Source organism: Osmia bicornis, chromosome 6, assembly GCF_907164935.1.
Source record: "Osmia bicornis bicornis chromosome 6, iOsmBic2.1, whole genome shotgun sequence".
Classification (NCBI taxonomy): Eukaryota; Metazoa; Arthropoda; class Insecta; order Hymenoptera; family Megachilidae; genus Osmia; species Osmia bicornis.
The window spans coordinates 3,825,860-3,843,144 of NC_060221.1; the positions used below are offsets into that span (position 1 = coordinate 3,825,860).

Sequence of the window (17,285 nt, forward strand, 5' to 3'; positions counted from 1 at the left end):
ACTGATTTATATTTGTTTAAATATTTTGGTAAATTCATGTATACATGCACATATTGAAAGACCTTTATTCTATTGCGTATAAACAATTTAATTTCCTGAATTTTTAATATTATGTTACATCAATTTTTTTACACGTAGATATAACTAATTTAGCAATTATTAGCCACATAAACAAAGAGATTGAATCTTCTTGATAAGATGGCCAACTTAATAAACTTTGTATTGGCCATAATGTACCTTTTGGTAAAGTTATTACAGGTTTATTTCTATGCTGATATAGTAAAATTGTCATGAATAAACCCTGTAAAATTAAACTTCTTACATATACTAAAGTCATATAAAACAAATAAAAAAGTGGTACTTACATTTAATAAGCGGAAACCGTATGTCAAATACATTTGTACTTTTTTTCTGGAAGACAGTCGCTCATTTACTGAAAAATATCACTTGTTATAATGAACATATAAATTTGACAATTATTTATTAATATTTTATATATAATGCAATTATTTTACCTTTTTCTTTTAAGGTACTTTCTAATTTATTATATCTACGTTGAAGTTTTGCATACTTTGAAAATTCATCTACAATAGATATTCCAGTCATTTCCTGTTTCAAGTTAATTAACTCATTTCGTAATTCTATATCTTGTTTATTCATTGTATAAAAACGGGACGTAATCTGCAATGAAATTAACAATTAATAAAAGAATATGATTAAGAATATAAAATCATCTATGTTTTAATACTTACGTATTTAATTAAAGCTGGAACAACATATTCTAACACACAACTTATAGTTGATATTATAAGTAAATTCATTTTATATATATGATGAGAAAAAGTTCACATTTCATAATATCTTTTAATAAATAATAATCAAAATATAACCTTAATTAAAAAGTTGCTCTTTAATGTCAACTCACAAAGCGGTTTAAAGGTTATAATGTTCAAAAATACATATACCAACAATATTCATTGTAATATTCCTACATTCATAAATAAATACTAGGGAATTAATTATATATTGAAAAATTTCCACATTTTTCTTATTTTGGGAGTAGAGAGCGCCTTCGGATTCAACGTGTTAATTCTTTCATGACTGTAAGTTTATTCTGCTTCCAGAACGGAAGCATGTGTTTTTGAATTTTTATATAGAAAAATAGAAAAATGAGTGATTTAGAATTTTTAGACGATACAGAGCAAGATGTATCAAAATTTCATTCTAAATTACTTGATGCGGTGTCGCAGCTTGATAAAGGACAAAGGTAAATAGCAATAACTGATACTTAACCTATAGTAACCAATAATAAAAATAAAATAATCATGTCTTTTAAATCTTTGTTAGGGTTAAAAAGGCAGAAAGAAGTGAACCTACATTAGAAGTATCAGAATTTCATCTGGTAAAAAGTGGAGTATCTGATGTAGATACTGTTCGAGTACATGATTTAGCTAAGGTGTTAGGTAAAAAGGGTCATCATCTTGATGTTACTAAAAGCCTAGAATCTGCGAAAAGAAAGATCCGTGTTCTGCAGAAACCCTTGGAAAAACCTGCTGCAGAAAGAGTAAGAATGTTTTGTCTTATACCTTATCCAACTGCAATAAATTCTTGCTATATTGCTGGCTATAGGGCTGTAAAAGAAGCAGTATAATAAGAGTTTAATGTATAATAAAATATTTTAAAATGTTGCTATAAAGAGACAAAATTATCCTTAGATAAAACGCATAGTTGGTTTTGAAAATGCAAAGAAAGAACTAAAGAAATGGAATGCTATAATAACAAAAAACAGAACAGCAGAAACCCTTCACTTTCCTTTAAACCAACCATCAATGAAATTAGAACCATCTAAAGAATTTGTTAAAAGATTTAGAATACAGTCAGACTTAGAAAAAGAGCTTGCTTTATTGGAACCACAAAAGGAAAATATTGAACAGAAAGAGGATAAATTAAAATTGACATTAAACGAAGTTATTATGAGAAGAAAAGAAGCAGCCAGAATTAGGGCACAACAGGTTTGGATATTTATATTACAGTAATTTAAATTATTGTCAATATAGTTCTATTCTAAAATTTAATATTATCCCTTTTTAGTCTTATAAAGAAGCAAGGGCTCGTCGTCAAAACAAAATTAAAAGTAAAAAATTTCACCGTGTTCAAAAGAAAGAGAAAATAAAACTACAATTAAAAGAATTTGAACAGTTACAAAAAACTAATCCAGAAGCTGCATTGGAAAAGCTTGAGCAGTTAGATAAAACTAGAGCAGAAGAACGAATGTCACTAAGACATAAAAATACAGGGAAATGGGCTAAATCAAAGCTAATTATGGCAAAGTATGATAAAGAAGTAAGTACATATAAAAAACATTTTGAAATATTATTTGATAATACTTCCGTTTTTTTACTACTAGACCAGACAAGAACTTGCACAACAATTATCAATTAGCCGAGAATTAACACAAAAGCTACAAAAATCGACTGATAGAGAAGAAGATGGTGAAGAAGAAGACGAGAATATAAATTACACTGCATATTTGCGATCATCGAATGACAAAGAAAATCCATGGATTAATAACACTAAAAGTGAATCAGAAATCGATCAGTTTATTAGCAGTTATCGTAAATATTGGGATGATCAGAAGAGCCAATTCAAAAATCAAGAGTCAGATACCATTAATAAAAACAAAACTGAAATTGAAAATAAACAAACAGAAATTTCTTCCAAAAATTTAAAAGATTCTGATATTTCCAACATTACATTACATTACAATACTGTTTCTAAAACAGAATCTCCCAAAATTCAACACGTTCAAGAAATACCAAAACAAAAATCAAATAATCAAATAACTCCATTAGAACATTTAAAGACTTCTACTTTTCAAGGCATGTTTAAAGAATTAAAAATATATACAAAGTGTTCTGCTTAATTTGAGCCCGGAACAATTTTCGAAATGTATGGTTCTTTGGGTTTTGTATAACATTGTTAATGTTTACTTTTAAATAATTTTTTACATTATCAACTACAGAGATATTTAACATGTTCAAGTTAAGTGGGGCACCTTGTTTAGTGAAAAAGATATTTACATTTTAAGGTAAATAAACTCCATTATTAAATTACAGATCAAAATAGTACTTGTAATGTGGAGTCATTTAAAAAACAAAACCATAAGAAGAATGAAAAAATATTGGCTTCTAATACTGAAACTATAAAACATAGTTCATCTAATGTCACTATAAACAGGAAATTATCTAACAACAATAAGAAAATGGATAAAAAAGCTAAATTACACGGATCAAATAATATTACAGCTACTTCCGCTTGGAATGTGGAATTCTTAGAAAATAATCATGCACCGAATGTATCTAATTCTTTAACATCTGGTCACTCAAACACTGAAAAAATAAATAAAATGTTTGATGTTATGGAAGACAAAATGAATGATCAGATTAAATTGAAATTGCAACAGGTTACTCAGAAATATATCACAGCTAAAAGAAAGAGTAAATTTAAGAATATTATCGAGGACGAAAAAGATCATTTTGATGGACTTGAAATTCAAGCTAAAAATCGGAGACCTATCATAGATTCATCTTTAATCGAAAGTATCAATAACGGAAGTTTAGAATTAGATACTGAATTACAGAATTCTAAAAATATTAAATACGATAATGTATTATTTGTAAATAAATCAAACACGTCTAAAGTAGAAATAGATCCAAATAAGTACATAAATGTAAAACCTAAGCAATTAAAAACAGATATTCCAGCTGATATTTTAGAAGGTAATGACGCTTTGGATGATGTTGAAGATGAAGAAGAAAGGTATAATGTAATAAGTGAAGCGTTTGCGGACGATGATGTTGTAGAAGAATTTAGAAAAGAAAAAGAACAAGAGGTACGTTTTTATTATACATTAGTTGTTTATTAATTGTTTTTAAAACGTATAAATTTTATATTTAGGTAGAACAGTCTCGACCGAAAGACATTGACTTAACTCTACCAGGTTGGGGTAATTGGGGTGGAAAGAATGTAAAGGCACCAAGACGTAAAAGAAAACGCCTTATTATAAAAGTACCAAAAGATATACCTCGTAAGGATGAGAATAAAGGTGATGTAATAATATTTGAAGAAGAGAAGTCTAAAATAAAGGCACATTTGGTTAATGAGTTGCCGCATCCGTTTACAACTGTTCAAGATTATGAAGCTAGCCTGAGAATGCCAATTGGTAGAAACTTTGTACCAGAAAATTCATTCCAGAAATTAATCAAACCTCCTGTTAAAACTACCTTGGGAAAAATTATCGAACCAATGAGTGATGATGTATTAATTAAAAAACAAGGAAACCAAAAACAAAAATTTATTCCTAAGAAAAAGAAAAAAATAAAATAGATAAATTTATATCATACAGTAATTGTGTAACAATTCATTTTGAATGAATAACATTTAAATTTGATTCTGAAATGTACTTTTTATCAACATGCAATAGATTTTATTACTTCATCTAAACATTTTTTATTTAATAATTGTTGGTTATTATTGCTTTTATGAAGTATTTATAACAATATGTTAGGTATTCATAGGTTAACAAATATAGAAGCGTATATTTGTTGGTTAGGTATTCATTTAATTAATATTTGAATTCGTCAAAAAATATATTCTATAATTTTCAATAATTTATATTAAAAAGATAAAGTTTTTCATTTTTAGTATATTCTTGAAATATGTATTATTTGAAATGTAATGATATGACCGCGCCTGCGTTAAATGTGATATGTGATTGGTCTAGCTAGTGGTCCAATTAGAAAAGGACGCCACACGAAAGAGAAAGAGATAGAAGGATAGAAGTCACTATACTGCGCACGCGAAATAGAAGGAGAAAGATAGAGATCACCGCCAATATGATTGCTCGTTCACTTGTTCTCAGTAGTAAAGCAAAGTTCGTTGAGAGGAGTGGTTCATCGTACATTTGGAGCGAAACACAAACTCAACGAAACAATTTCTGCTTGTTTTCACATATATCGTAATTGTGAATCAAATTTAGTGCCTCTAAAAGATGGCAACTACCAAAGACGACCCCGCCGACAGTGTACAATTCTTCGAAGGCGTGGAGAAACTGCTCGAGATTTGGTTCACAAGCAGCAATAGCATAAACAGAAAGCAGGGCGATCTCAGGCAAATTCCACAGTAAGTTAAAACATTCAATCCTCAAAATCTATTTAGCTATCCATCCTATTCCATATTTTCATTAAAAATACTTTATTCATATAGGATGTTAGAATAATTTTTCATTCTCGTATAATAGTATCCCTATGGAGGAATTAGTAAAAATTTCGTGATTTTCAGTTTTATTTAAATTGCATTTAATTTACTAAAACGTAATATAATTCGAAGTATCGTAAATCTTAACAATTTATTAATGACACGTACTTTAATTGAAATAAATGTTTTGATCAAATAAAACCGGCCTGGCAACCATGATCGTATATCGCCGGTACCTCGCGATATGTTCTGATAATCATTAGTGTGCTTAACCTAACACTTGCTTGAAAATTAATTTCTCACGTGTGTCAATTTTTGGAAGGGACAACTATGAAATTCTAATATTTCATGAAAGTCATTGTGATTTTCTTTTCATTCGATCCTTGAACATTCCATCAAATGTTTAGTTGAAAAGAAAACCATTATTTCGTTAATAAGGTGTAATCCGACGACATACTAATATTGAATACATTGAATTGTACAGTAGCGTGTATATGTCGCGTTTTTTGGCGAAGATCGATGCGCCCACCTTCTTGTTCCAGTAATACCGAGCGCTTAAAGTGAGGCTACGTGACTGTGATGTGTATATACATCACTTTTCTCCTTATTTTAAATTGAATATAAATAGATATAAACGCCGATGCTATCCCTTTTTTCTAGGATTTTAATAGCATTTGGAATAAACATTGATTCGAGAATGACCAGTGTTACAAATACACATACTTTATACTTTTTTCCTTTTCTTTTAATTGAATATGACCAACTATTATATTTTACCCAGAACACGTTGGTTTTAGTCAATTATATTACGACATCATTGAATTATAGTTTTAATATGCTGTTAAATGAAAATTGTATAATAGTAGGCTGTAGTTAAGGTTTGATATTAGGATAATGAATATCATATACACAAAGTGAAACAATGCTTTTGTCTATGGTATCATTCTGATATTAGTAATATTCTTCCAGAATATATTATGTATTAGAGGTCTATTTAACGAAATAATGTAATTCGTAGATAAATTTGAAACCATGGGAGTTGTAGATAGTATAAACGCCAATGGCAGTTCTCATCGCGTCGATTACTTTCTCACGAGCAAATAAATTAAACTTTCCTCTGAAAGCTTATAATATTTTATAAATATCTCTTGCTATTTTTAGTCACAACATCTAATTAAAATTCCCTAGTGTTTTATTATCAAATTTCACATATTATTACTTAGCGTAGTACTTTCGAGAAACGCATAGCGCTAGTTGTTTAAAATATATTTGTACAATTTACACATATCAAATCATATACAGAAATTCTTTAAAAATATTTTATGAACAAAGAAGAAGACATAATGAAATAGTCAGGGTAATTATTTTATTTCCATTCTCTTCAACGAGAAAAGAAAAATACTTATATATTATTTAGCTTTAGACAATTATAATTTTTACAAAAACCAATTGAGAGAAATAAGAATTGTCTGAAATAAATTACTAATTTAATATTTCATGTAAAATTATTAGTTCATATAGAAAATAACATTTTATTTTATATAATCAGTTATTTCATTACTCAGCTAAAAAAATACTAGAAGAAATGGAATAATTTTGTTACCATTTTGTAATCTGCGGCTACGTATTCAAGATATGAGCAATTAAAGATGGCCGAACTTCCAGGCGCGTAATTTAAACCGGGTCGTAACACGTATAAATACACATATGTACACAATTTCACATTATCAGTATTAAACATTTAATACATTGTTGTTACTTTTAACACGTTTTGTTATTCTATCATTAAACGCAGTGCGTAAATTATTATGCACAAATAAAATATAATATTTACACATCGCGCGCGTAAAATAAATATCGGTTTCCGTTTTCACAGAAAACAAATAAAATTCGACACCACGAAGAAACAAATTTTATTTTTAAGATTTGACATTTGAATTTCATTTTCTTTTTCACACACGTAGATCGTTTCGTTTTCGCGGCCGAAATAATACTGATACATATTCGGTATTTTATTCCATGAAAAATAAATATGTGTGAAATATTTTGTAGATTAAAACCAACGGTTTATCGTTAATACTGATAACAATGTTAATTCGCTGTATAAAAAAAATAATCACTGATAATATAAGTGAGAATTTTCTTAAATAACACAAAGCGATTTGAAATAGTCGAGAAACTGGTAAAAATATAATAGAATTTTTCTAAGCTCTCAAGATAAGAGAAAAATGAAAAATAGAAAGATAAAAGTGTGGAATTAGGAAAATCATTTTATCTTCTTTGACACGTGATCCTTACACATCTCTTTGGTATTTATCACACAAATTTAACTATAATAGAAATAGTATTACAATAGAAAAATATTATTTTATAGTGCTATAATTATCCATTATTGAATGCATATAAAAAATGCTAAAATTTTGCAAAATTGATACAAATAACAAGAATATCTTATCTAAACGTAAATGCGTGGAATGTATTAATTATAATATCCTCAGACTGAATAATCGTTTTTCCTCATTTTTTTCATCTTCCTGAAATAGTATAAACGGTTAGATTATATGAATTCTGTATTATTAAACAATTTATAGTCAGCAGTTGTAGATAATTCGGTAACAAACTATCAAAACGTGTTAACGCGTTCAACTAGTCATCACTTCATTGAACTGCTTATCTAACTCTTTTTTTCATTTACTTCATTAGCTTGTCGGAACCGATTTCCTGGTTAATACGACGACGAAGTTGTGTAATTTTAAATATTCTTAGAATTCACGCTTCATATCTCAACGTGTTCTTTGATTATTACCGATATCAGACTCCCGCACACTCTCTTCTTATAATCTTTTTTTGCAGCACAAGTCTTTATCCACCAAAAGTTTCTAAACAACTGATTAACCCTTGTACAGTGATTAAATATTATAAAATTTAATAGAGCCACAGACTTCTGTATACTGAGGGGCAGTTTCCCTTCATCATCATTCTCCCTGGAGACCCCTACTATGATTGACACTGTATACATTTAAAATTCACTATACAATTATAATAACATCATTACAGGCCAAATTTAACCTGTATCAAAGGATCCGTCTTAAGGGATCAAATTTAACCCGTAAATAAATTAATCTGATTACTTATCTATAGCTATTTCGAGTATATCATAAAAATAATTGATATCTAACGATTAAAACACGTGCAGCCCTTGTATTCTATTGTAATCTGTAGTTAAATATTATGCTCGGGAAAATGGTACTTTATAATTTGAGATTAGAATTTGAGATTATTTTGGGACTCGAAGCTAAAATCATCGAAAAGAGATGATAGGTGTAGAGTCGCTTTGAATGAATAAAAAGAAGAGTTCGTTGTATACAAATTTGTGAATTACGTAAATTAGAAAAAAACTGTTGAGAATGTTTCTTTGTACGCGAACATTTTTCTCAATGTTTATTTTAAATTCCAAGGTAATCCGTCAATTTAAGCCTGACACATCAATGCACACCTTTTCGAAAAGCTCGTTTGAAGTTTAACGGCTTGTGTTTTTCAGTTAAATCATGACTTCTTTTGTCTTATCGCTAATCATATATGCTAGCTTTCATGCAATGAACTGCCAATGCCTTGCGTGGCTGCATCTTCGAAGGCTAATCTGAACCTCTGTCTTCTTTAAATTTCCCAAAAGTTTAAGTTCTTTGTCTGTAGAAATTTAAATACACGCTCTTCTGTGGACACGTTGTACCCACATTTGACCCACTGATAAGTAGGTCACTCGAATAGTCTTCATTGAAGATGTAGACTACAATTCATGCGATAACTTTTCATAATTTTAATTTAATTTAATATCGCATAATTATTGGAATAGTGTTCAGTAGCTTATTGCGTGGATAGATCGAAATAAGGCATCGTAGCACGTAACAGGATCTATATAAACACGCGAATGTTTATTAAAATCTGAGAAGGATAACTTAAGGAATTCTTCTTATCAATTCTTCATACACAGGAACCACAATAATCTCTTCGTTCTAACATTGGTAAGTGCTGACTCGTTTGTAGATTCGTTCTGTTTATTTTGGCTAGCCCAGCCGGACTGTTATCGGTGTTGCAAATATTCATCGGTGACGATTTACGTTTCAGTGTAGCTCATATTACTTTCTTCGTCTCCTTCAATAGAGTCTTAAACATTTATACATAATATGTTCACATACCGTACGGAGCAGAATTGAGTCAACGTTTATCACTGGATTGGATTTTAATTATCTTTTCTCTATCTTTATATTTTATTTTTATTTTATTCTTTATCTTTTATAGCATCAGAGATATACGATTTTATAATAGACTCAATTTTGCACCACAGTTTTGTACAACAGTCAAACGTAAATAGAGTGGGCTTGAATCGATGGAAACGTAGGATTAGTAAACATGAATTGTTTTCTTTTTTCAGATGGAAATGGCAGTCGTTACTAAAGATCGTTCGTTGTGAGATAATCAGTATTTGCCGAACCGAGCAAGTGGACGCTTACGTCCTCAGGTAATGATATTATATAAATATTTCATTAAGCCCGTTAGTTTTCAACCAACGAGGATTTCGAATCTGTTGAAATTGTTCATAATAGTTATTCGTATCTTGATGCTCGCTTTCTTTTATGCTTCTCTCTTATGCGATTCTGTTATTCTTTTGGCTTCACTTAATCCTTAAAGATATATAACATTACCTGCAAACTTAAATGAGAAAATAACATTCTAACGTATGATGGCCAAAATAAGTTAAGAATCATCGGCTTAAACTCTGCTGTATATGTTGAATCAATCTATGCATCGTTAATTTAGCGTGAATAATTTAATCATATATCAATTACATATGTTTACATCTCTTAACAAATCATGTGTTCGAGATAGGAAGTATATTCTTTGTAAAAAATTTTTTTTTATAAAGGTAATATGTATATTATACTTGTTTTTAATAATTGTATACTTTTTAATTAGCTATTTACTGATTGGATGCATGAGGTTGTAACTTGTCCTTGGCAATCTTCAGATTTACAAATTATAATTAGAACGAAAATTAAATGCTGCAAATGTGTCTAGCGTGACTCGATATTTTAAAACAAAAGATTGGAAGTTATATTTAAGCAATGAAGTAATAAGAGAGAATAGAAAATAATTTTGTAATAAAGTTAACATCGTCGTCTTCGAGGTACCCTAAAGAGTGTTCGAAGAAATTCTATACTCAAACGGTGAAAGTTTCTTACTTTGAAAAAATAAATTTGTTGTTTTGCAGGAAATGTAAAAGAAATGAAACGTTGAAGCTGAATACTCAGCTTTGTAGATAAAGAAAAAGTCAGTATTTTATCGTTTCCAATCAATATCACAATTATCTTGCCTATGGTCACTGTACTTTACCGTTTTATCTGTCTGCCGCTTATCATCACGTTTCGTTCCGACTAATAAATCCGCTTCGTGTATTTCATTTATCTTGCATTTGTAGGGAGAAAATCTAGGGTCAATGTTTATACGAAATATTGCCGATAACCCCATGGGGTATTTAATATATTCTAGCAAAAAATTACGTTATTTGCATACTTTCAATTTAAAATGTGGAAAGATTTTAAATTGATTAAGAAATCACGTGCTGATGAAAAGAAAAATCAAAGGATGATGATTTGACAATTGCAATTGAATATTTCCTTTCTTTATACATTAATGTAACTATAAAATCGTATTTTTTATTTAATATTTACAATGTTAGATGCATTTGCAAAATTTTCACTTCCCTGTATCCACGCGTAATACCATCTAAATCTCAAGCTAAAAATAATTTTACAGTAGAAGCCAAATAAATGTCTTTTAATATCCTTCATTCTTTGATAACCTTCGATCCATTATTTGCACCAAAAACATGTGTGAAAGGATCAAAATGATTTTTAATAAAATGCTTGAAATTTTTTTTTCAACCATAGTTTCTTTCAACTTATGTTTATTGAAACTATATTTATGCTTTTTCTGTAATTCTTTATCACTAGCCTTGAGAGTAATATATTCGATAGGGAAGACATAATAAATTGTAGATTTTAGAAACTAAACGTGTATTTTATCCGTCATTATTCTGAAATATTGATTAACGATGATGTCATACGAGAAGACGTAATAACGTAAACTTTTTAGCTGAATTTGAAACATTGGCCTATGTAAATAAAGATTCGTTAAAATTGTTTAAAATTCCTTCTAAAATTTAATAGCTTTTAACAATGAAAATTAGCAGGAAGTTTTTATATTTAAATTTAAATAAATATGTTAATAGATTATATGCATAGAAATTAACATAATTTAATATTCATTTAAATTCATTCATATTTTTGCATACTTTTTATTTGCTTATATATTTATAATATAAATTATACAAAATATTACAATATTATATAAGAAAAAACAATATTGACATAGTTAAATACTATATAAATATAAATTGTTATTTTACAGTGAGAGCAGTATGTTCCTATCAAAGCGCAGACTTATATTGAAAACATGTGGTACAACTACACCACTTCAATGTTTGGAACCCCTTTTAGAGCTTGTCAAAGAATATACTGGATACGAAGAAGTGGAGGTATACAGTTTGTCTTATTACTGTTTACTTTGTATTATTAATTGCTTTATTATTGATTCAATTGTATTAAGTAATCCTTTTAGGTAAGATTTTCTTTCAGTTGAGCAGCCAGTTAATATTTTTATGTTAAAACATCAGTTGGTTAAAAATATCAATTTTGGTAACACTTATTGTTCTATTCAAGTACAGTACAGTATAAATATACATATATGTATATAATATTTATAATTGTTGCTTACAACAATTATCACTTACTGTAAACCAATTGAAGTTGAAAGTACTTAGCTATATAACTTGACCTAGTGCATGGATAAGTGATGTCTATATATAGGAAACCTCTAGTATACAGGATACATCTCTACCTCTTGGTTTATTGATCTCTCTTACCCATGATACTATACATGAAATACATTTGTCCAAAATCATTTCAAATTTAGTATCTCCTATGTTACTTTATTTGTATATGTTCCAGTTACTTTTATTTTAACTATTCTATGATTAAACCATTCATTTCTTTGGTAAAAAGAAAAAAAATAGAAATGAAACCAGAAGAAATTTATACTATATTGACATAATTGTTTCAGAATGTATTTTATTCACGAAAAAATTATAAAAAACCGGAGTTACAGATATCCCCGCATCAAGCATTTGAAGAAGAAGTTGCTTTGCTAGATACATTCTTTCCTGGTAATTATGTTTTTTCATATTACATACATCTAAGTTTCACTGTAATGGATATGATTATTACAAAGAAAAATTGTCAAATAAAATTTAATTGACACATTTTCTTTCTTTTAGATGGGGAAGCCTATTGTCTGGGCTCTGTAGATTCAGATTGTTGGTACTTATATACTTTAAACAGAGAAAAATCAGTAGATGAACCTTCAGAACCAGATCAAACTTTAGAAATCCTCATGACTCATTTGGACCCAGAAGTAATGGCTCTTTTCACTAGAGAAGTATGCTCTTCAGCAGATGAAGCAACTCAGAAGTCAGGAATTGATAAACTTATTCCAAATATGATTATAGACGATTTTTTGTTTGAACCGTGTGGATATTCAATGAACGGAGTATCTAAAAGTGTAAGTAATTCTGTTAAAAATTGGCTAATTTGCATCTTTATTAATTCCAATTAGTGTGTCCCATGTACAAATAATAATATTTTACAGGGAAATTACATGACTATTCACATTACACCAGAACCAGAATTTTCCTATGTTTCATTTGAGAGTAACATTCCAGAAACATCGTACGAGGAAATAATACGACGTGTGCTGAATACTTTTAAACCACAAAAATTCGTTGTTACTATCTTTGCTAACAAAGAATCAATAGCTGCTAGTTGTCCACGTGATTTGGAGCAAACTGATTATCTCAAATGTTCTGGCGATTGGTTGCGTACAGATGTTCAATATTGCCGCTTCAAGAATTATGATTTGACCTGTGCATTTTACTCAAGATTTCCAAGCTGAGGGTTCATGGACGCTTCATTCGATCCTAATCAGTTAGGAACAAATGAAGCGCGCACAAACCTTTCTCAAACCTCTTTATCTTTATCCAATTCCATAAATGAAGCAAAGAAATATAATAATCAATCTATAATACGTATATTAAAACCTGCAAGTATTTACAAAAACCATGATCTTGTATCTACTCAATATATAAAAGATAATAATGAAAGAAAATCTAACGAGTGCACTATACAAAATTCTGTAATTACCCAAGGAAATATTGTGTCAAATATTACACAACCCACGAATCCAGTAATTACATCCACACCCGAATCCATTAATCCCGATGTATCTATAAAAAATAAGTGCTTAAATACAAATAGTAGTGATTCGCACCTTACGCAGAACCATATGGATGTTAATAGAGGTACTAATCCTTACTCTGTACGATCAGTATCGTCACCACAATTAACAATCAAACCCCTCACACGATCAAAAGTCTATAGAAAAGCATCTTTAAAATCTATGAATTTATCAAACTTTGTATTAGATCATTCAGCGCTTAATCATCGTAAAACTAATGTTTCAGCATCCGAAAATCGTGTAATTAATATTTCTAATTGTTCCATCACCTCCACAGATAAAAAGGTACCTTTCTCATGTCTTTTGGAAACAACTCAAGGAAACGACTCGAGTGATACTAAAAATAAATGGAACATGGGGGAGGTACATATTACTTGTAATCCACTTTCAACACCGTATCCGTATTCCACGCCTCATCATAATATTATGAGCGAGCCTGTAACAGAATCGCTAGACGATGAACCAAAAAGTCGTACATGTGGAAACTTCTTACCAATATTGTCGTTGATTCCGCAAACGGTGATCAGCTTTCAGTACTTAAGCCCGAAAATGAAATTCTCATGGTGGAGAAATAAAATCTCGTGAAGGTACGCTTAAATGGCCATTTAGCATAATCGTTGCTAGTGGTCTTGTAGCGCAATTAAATGCTAAAATTCTATTGAAAACCTCTTACCTCGTAGTGAGTTCCCAATCTTCATCAATTAGAGGTATCCTGTCATTGTTACACTTATATGTCAATCAGTCTGTACCTCTTTGTTACTATAAATAGGAATGTACCGAAAGAACGCATGCAGGTAGATTTAAAAAAAGCATAAGTAGTTCTTTCACTTTATGAAAATCTTTTTGCACAATATACAATCATTTGAAATTCTTTTTGAATAATGTGTATATTGTATATTATGATTTTATTGGATCCTCTAGTCCGTGAAGCTTTTTCCTACTGTTTGCTAATTTATAAGTAGAACGAAACCACATACCTTTTGCTCCAAATGAACAATTCTATTACAATCTCGCCCCCTTATAGCGGTATTACTTATAGAAATTTATTATACTAAAATCAAAAATCAAGTTACAGTATGGATCTAATGAGAAACAATAGCGATCAAAAAACTTCTGTTAAATTACTTCTTTTAAAGAAGTAGATATATACAAGCAGATTAAAAAGAAACATTTTTTTAAATGGAAAACTCATTAATTAGTTAAATATATTTCCTCTGGTTTTTAAATATTAAACATCCATAATGTTCTTAATTGGATGTTATTTACAAAAGAAAAGTCTTATTGGTCCATACGAGTTTCTGAAAATATTAGACTTTTTAATGCGTACATCAAAATATAATTAAAATATTCCATGTGAATAACTACTATATGTGATATTATTAAAAATATGAAAATAATACACCAGTTGGTGTTGTACAACGTAAAAAAATATAGATTAAGAATCTAGATTTCTTTATTAAATTGATTTAGATTCATTTTCTGAAATGGAAGAAGCATTAAAGTAGTTAAGGTACTATGATTAATCAAATCATTCCTATATGCGTGCGTGTATAGCGTTGTGTGAGCGATGTGTATATGACGTCATGTTTCTTCTACAAAATTTTATTTCTCTGTGAGAAATATAATTTATATTTGCAAACAAATTCATATTAAAAAGAACGATTAGATGAGTTTTACTTTTTTTTTTCTTAATTTATATTCTTGAGTTTTCAGATTTTTATCAATAACATTGACATTTTGTTATCTCTTTTTTGCTAGTTTATTCTTGTCCGTGATACTCTCTACAAATGTATGTTTGATTTAGTTTTGCAGTTATACTATTAATTTTATATTTATTGAACAATAAATGTTTTTTTATGAGTACGTACATTCCATTATGTTTTATTTTATATTTCCAGAACTTGTTATTTTATCATTGTTATAAAGCACAATTTTATAATTATCAGAATATGCAGTAAAGTATAAGAATATTTGATTTTTCAAAAAGGAGGTAAAGAGAAAGAAAGATAGAGAGAGACAATAAGAATTGTAGCTCATCTAAATGACTTTGGTTCTTATGTAAATAATGTTTGACTGCATAAGCGCAAGAATGATGTTAACAATATCATTAAAAAATATATAACAATTATCTTTAGTCATTAACGATCGTATAAAGTTTGTACTATAATTTTCTCTTCTTTTCACTTACATTGCATATAATTTATAAAAAGTTATTTGATTTAATGATAGTAACAAAAAATCTGCACTTTTAACAGTACTAACCGGCTAATTATATAAACGAATAAAGCATAATGTGGTAGGTAATATACATCATAGTCCCATTAAGTGCTTTCCAAAGTGTATTATCTTTTGCTATAGATTATTGTTGCATGTAAGGTGACTTGATTTCTGTATTTTAATCATGAAATAAAGATTATATTTAGTCACTTAATATTGTATAGAATTTACTTATGTATTGTTTCTTCAATTCTATTACATTCAACAGAACTTAATTATTTGGAATTAAATACATATAGTAGTTAATTTTATCCCTGTAAATTAACTAAATTATAGTATCAGTATTAATATGTTCTTCTTTAGTGAAGTGAATCCTGTTGAACATTGCACTGAATCTTGATCTTAATCCATGTATACTTTCGTAAGTTGTTTCTTGATCCCTCTGGACTTCATGACTTTCCATCTCAAACTTATTTTGGATTTTACATAACGCTAATAATAGATAAAAAAAGTATATTTATTAAGAGTAATTAACATTTCTGTATACTGATATCACTTTTTAAGCAGTGTTTCTTTACCTTTCTTCAAATCCATATCGTCCATTTCTGTATTACTAATTTTGGATAATTCATGTCTAAAGCTTTTTGTTATCTTCTTTCTAACATAATCAGCTTCTATTTCTTGCTTAGTTCGTGGTACTCTAAATCGAAAGCAACAACAAAGTCCAATGAGTACACTAAGTAAGATAGAAAGAATAATGCCAGCAAGTTGCCAAACACGAAACCCTGGTAATGCTTCATCTTCTAACCATTCTTCAACACCACCTTCGACACAGTCTCCTGGACGTATAGCTATTTCATTAGGCGAACATGGTGAAAAAGATGAGGAAGACAAAATCGATGTGATAGTTGCCTCATCCATTTTCTTCATAATAAGTAACTGAAAAATTTTAGTTGTTTAATAAGTTTTATTTGTTTCAAATAAATTTGATGAAGTAGTAAAAAAAAAAGGATATTTAAAATAATATATAATTGTACCTTTAAGTATGATTAACGATATGTTTTACTTAAAATACTGTATTAACAACACATCATAAAGAGTGTAGGCTTTTAATTATGATAAAAATTCGATGGCAATTTATAGTACACATTAGTCTGAATACTACAAAATTTGTACTAACATTGAAAAGTTCAAATTCATTTAATTATAAAGTAAGTATAAAAACAATTATTATAACAAAGTTTTGGAAAAGATATTGCAGTATACTCTATCTAAAAGAACACTTCTCACTGAAACTGTAAGAGACACATACTGTAGCTTTCGCGGCAGTGTTAAATAAAAGGGTGTGGTTATTAATGAATACCAGTCATCTGGCACACCCTTGTTTGCGTCCTAATCCAACC

At 29.0% G+C, this 17,285-nt stretch overlaps 5 protein-coding genes across 6 annotated transcripts; 3 read left to right on the forward strand and 2 right to left on the reverse strand.

Moving 5' to 3' along the window:
* Nucleotides 1-49: 49 nt before the first annotated feature.
* LOC114874633 (guided entry of tail-anchored proteins factor 1-like) lies at nt 50-938 on the reverse strand. Its single transcript, XM_029184094.2, has 4 exons — nt 753-938; nt 516-681; nt 366-433; nt 50-301 (listed from the first exon to the last, which is right to left on the reverse strand). The coding sequence occupies exons 1-4, from the start codon at nt 819-821 to the stop codon at nt 110-112; spliced, it is 495 nt and encodes a 164-aa protein (XP_029039927.2). The 5' UTR covers nt 822-938; the 3' UTR covers nt 50-109.
* Nucleotides 939-1,067: 129 nt separating this feature from the next.
* LOC114874624 (U3 small nucleolar RNA-associated protein 14 homolog A) lies at nt 1,068-4,497 on the forward strand. Its single transcript, XM_029184083.2, has 7 exons — nt 1,068-1,267; nt 1,348-1,564; nt 1,716-2,012; nt 2,092-2,343; nt 2,408-2,879; nt 3,117-3,892; nt 3,958-4,497. The coding sequence occupies exons 1-7, from the start codon at nt 1,170-1,172 to the stop codon at nt 4,384-4,386; spliced, it is 2,541 nt and encodes an 846-aa protein (XP_029039916.2). The 5' UTR covers nt 1,068-1,169; the 3' UTR covers nt 4,387-4,497.
* Nucleotides 4,498-4,873: 376 nt separating this feature from the next.
* Nucleotides 4,874-13,420, forward strand: LOC114874597 (S-adenosylmethionine decarboxylase proenzyme). The gene is made up of 6 exons (XM_029184026.2): nt 4,874-5,181; nt 9,689-9,775; nt 11,725-11,851; nt 12,436-12,538; nt 12,650-12,933; nt 13,021-13,420. Exons 1-6 carry the CDS (start codon nt 5,051-5,053, stop codon nt 13,321-13,323), a joined length of 1,035 nt encoding a protein of 344 aa, XP_029039859.1. The 5' UTR covers nt 4,874-5,050; the 3' UTR covers nt 13,324-13,420.
* LOC114874599 lies at nt 13,330-16,096 on the forward strand. Its single transcript, XM_029184028.2, has 2 exons — nt 13,330-13,729; nt 13,943-16,096. The coding sequence occupies exons 1-2, from the start codon at nt 13,330-13,332 to the stop codon at nt 14,248-14,250; spliced, it is 708 nt and encodes a 235-aa protein (XP_029039861.1). The 3' UTR covers nt 14,251-16,096.
* Nucleotides 16,097-16,999, reverse strand: LOC114874600 (transmembrane inner ear expressed protein). 2 transcript variants are annotated; one of them, XM_029184031.2, is made up of 3 exons: nt 16,920-16,999; nt 16,461-16,821; nt 16,097-16,374 (listed from the first exon to the last, which is right to left on the reverse strand). In XM_029184031.2, the coding sequence occupies exons 2-3, from the start codon at nt 16,810-16,812 to the stop codon at nt 16,208-16,210; spliced, it is 519 nt and encodes a 172-aa protein (XP_029039864.1). In that variant the 5' UTR covers nt 16,813-16,821; nt 16,920-16,999; the 3' UTR covers nt 16,097-16,207. The 2 variants fall into 2 exon arrangements, with proteins under 2 accessions (XP_029039864.1, XP_029039863.1); XM_029184030.2 differs by having other exon boundaries at nt 16,461-16,999.
* Nucleotides 17,000-17,285: the final 286 nt, after the last annotated feature.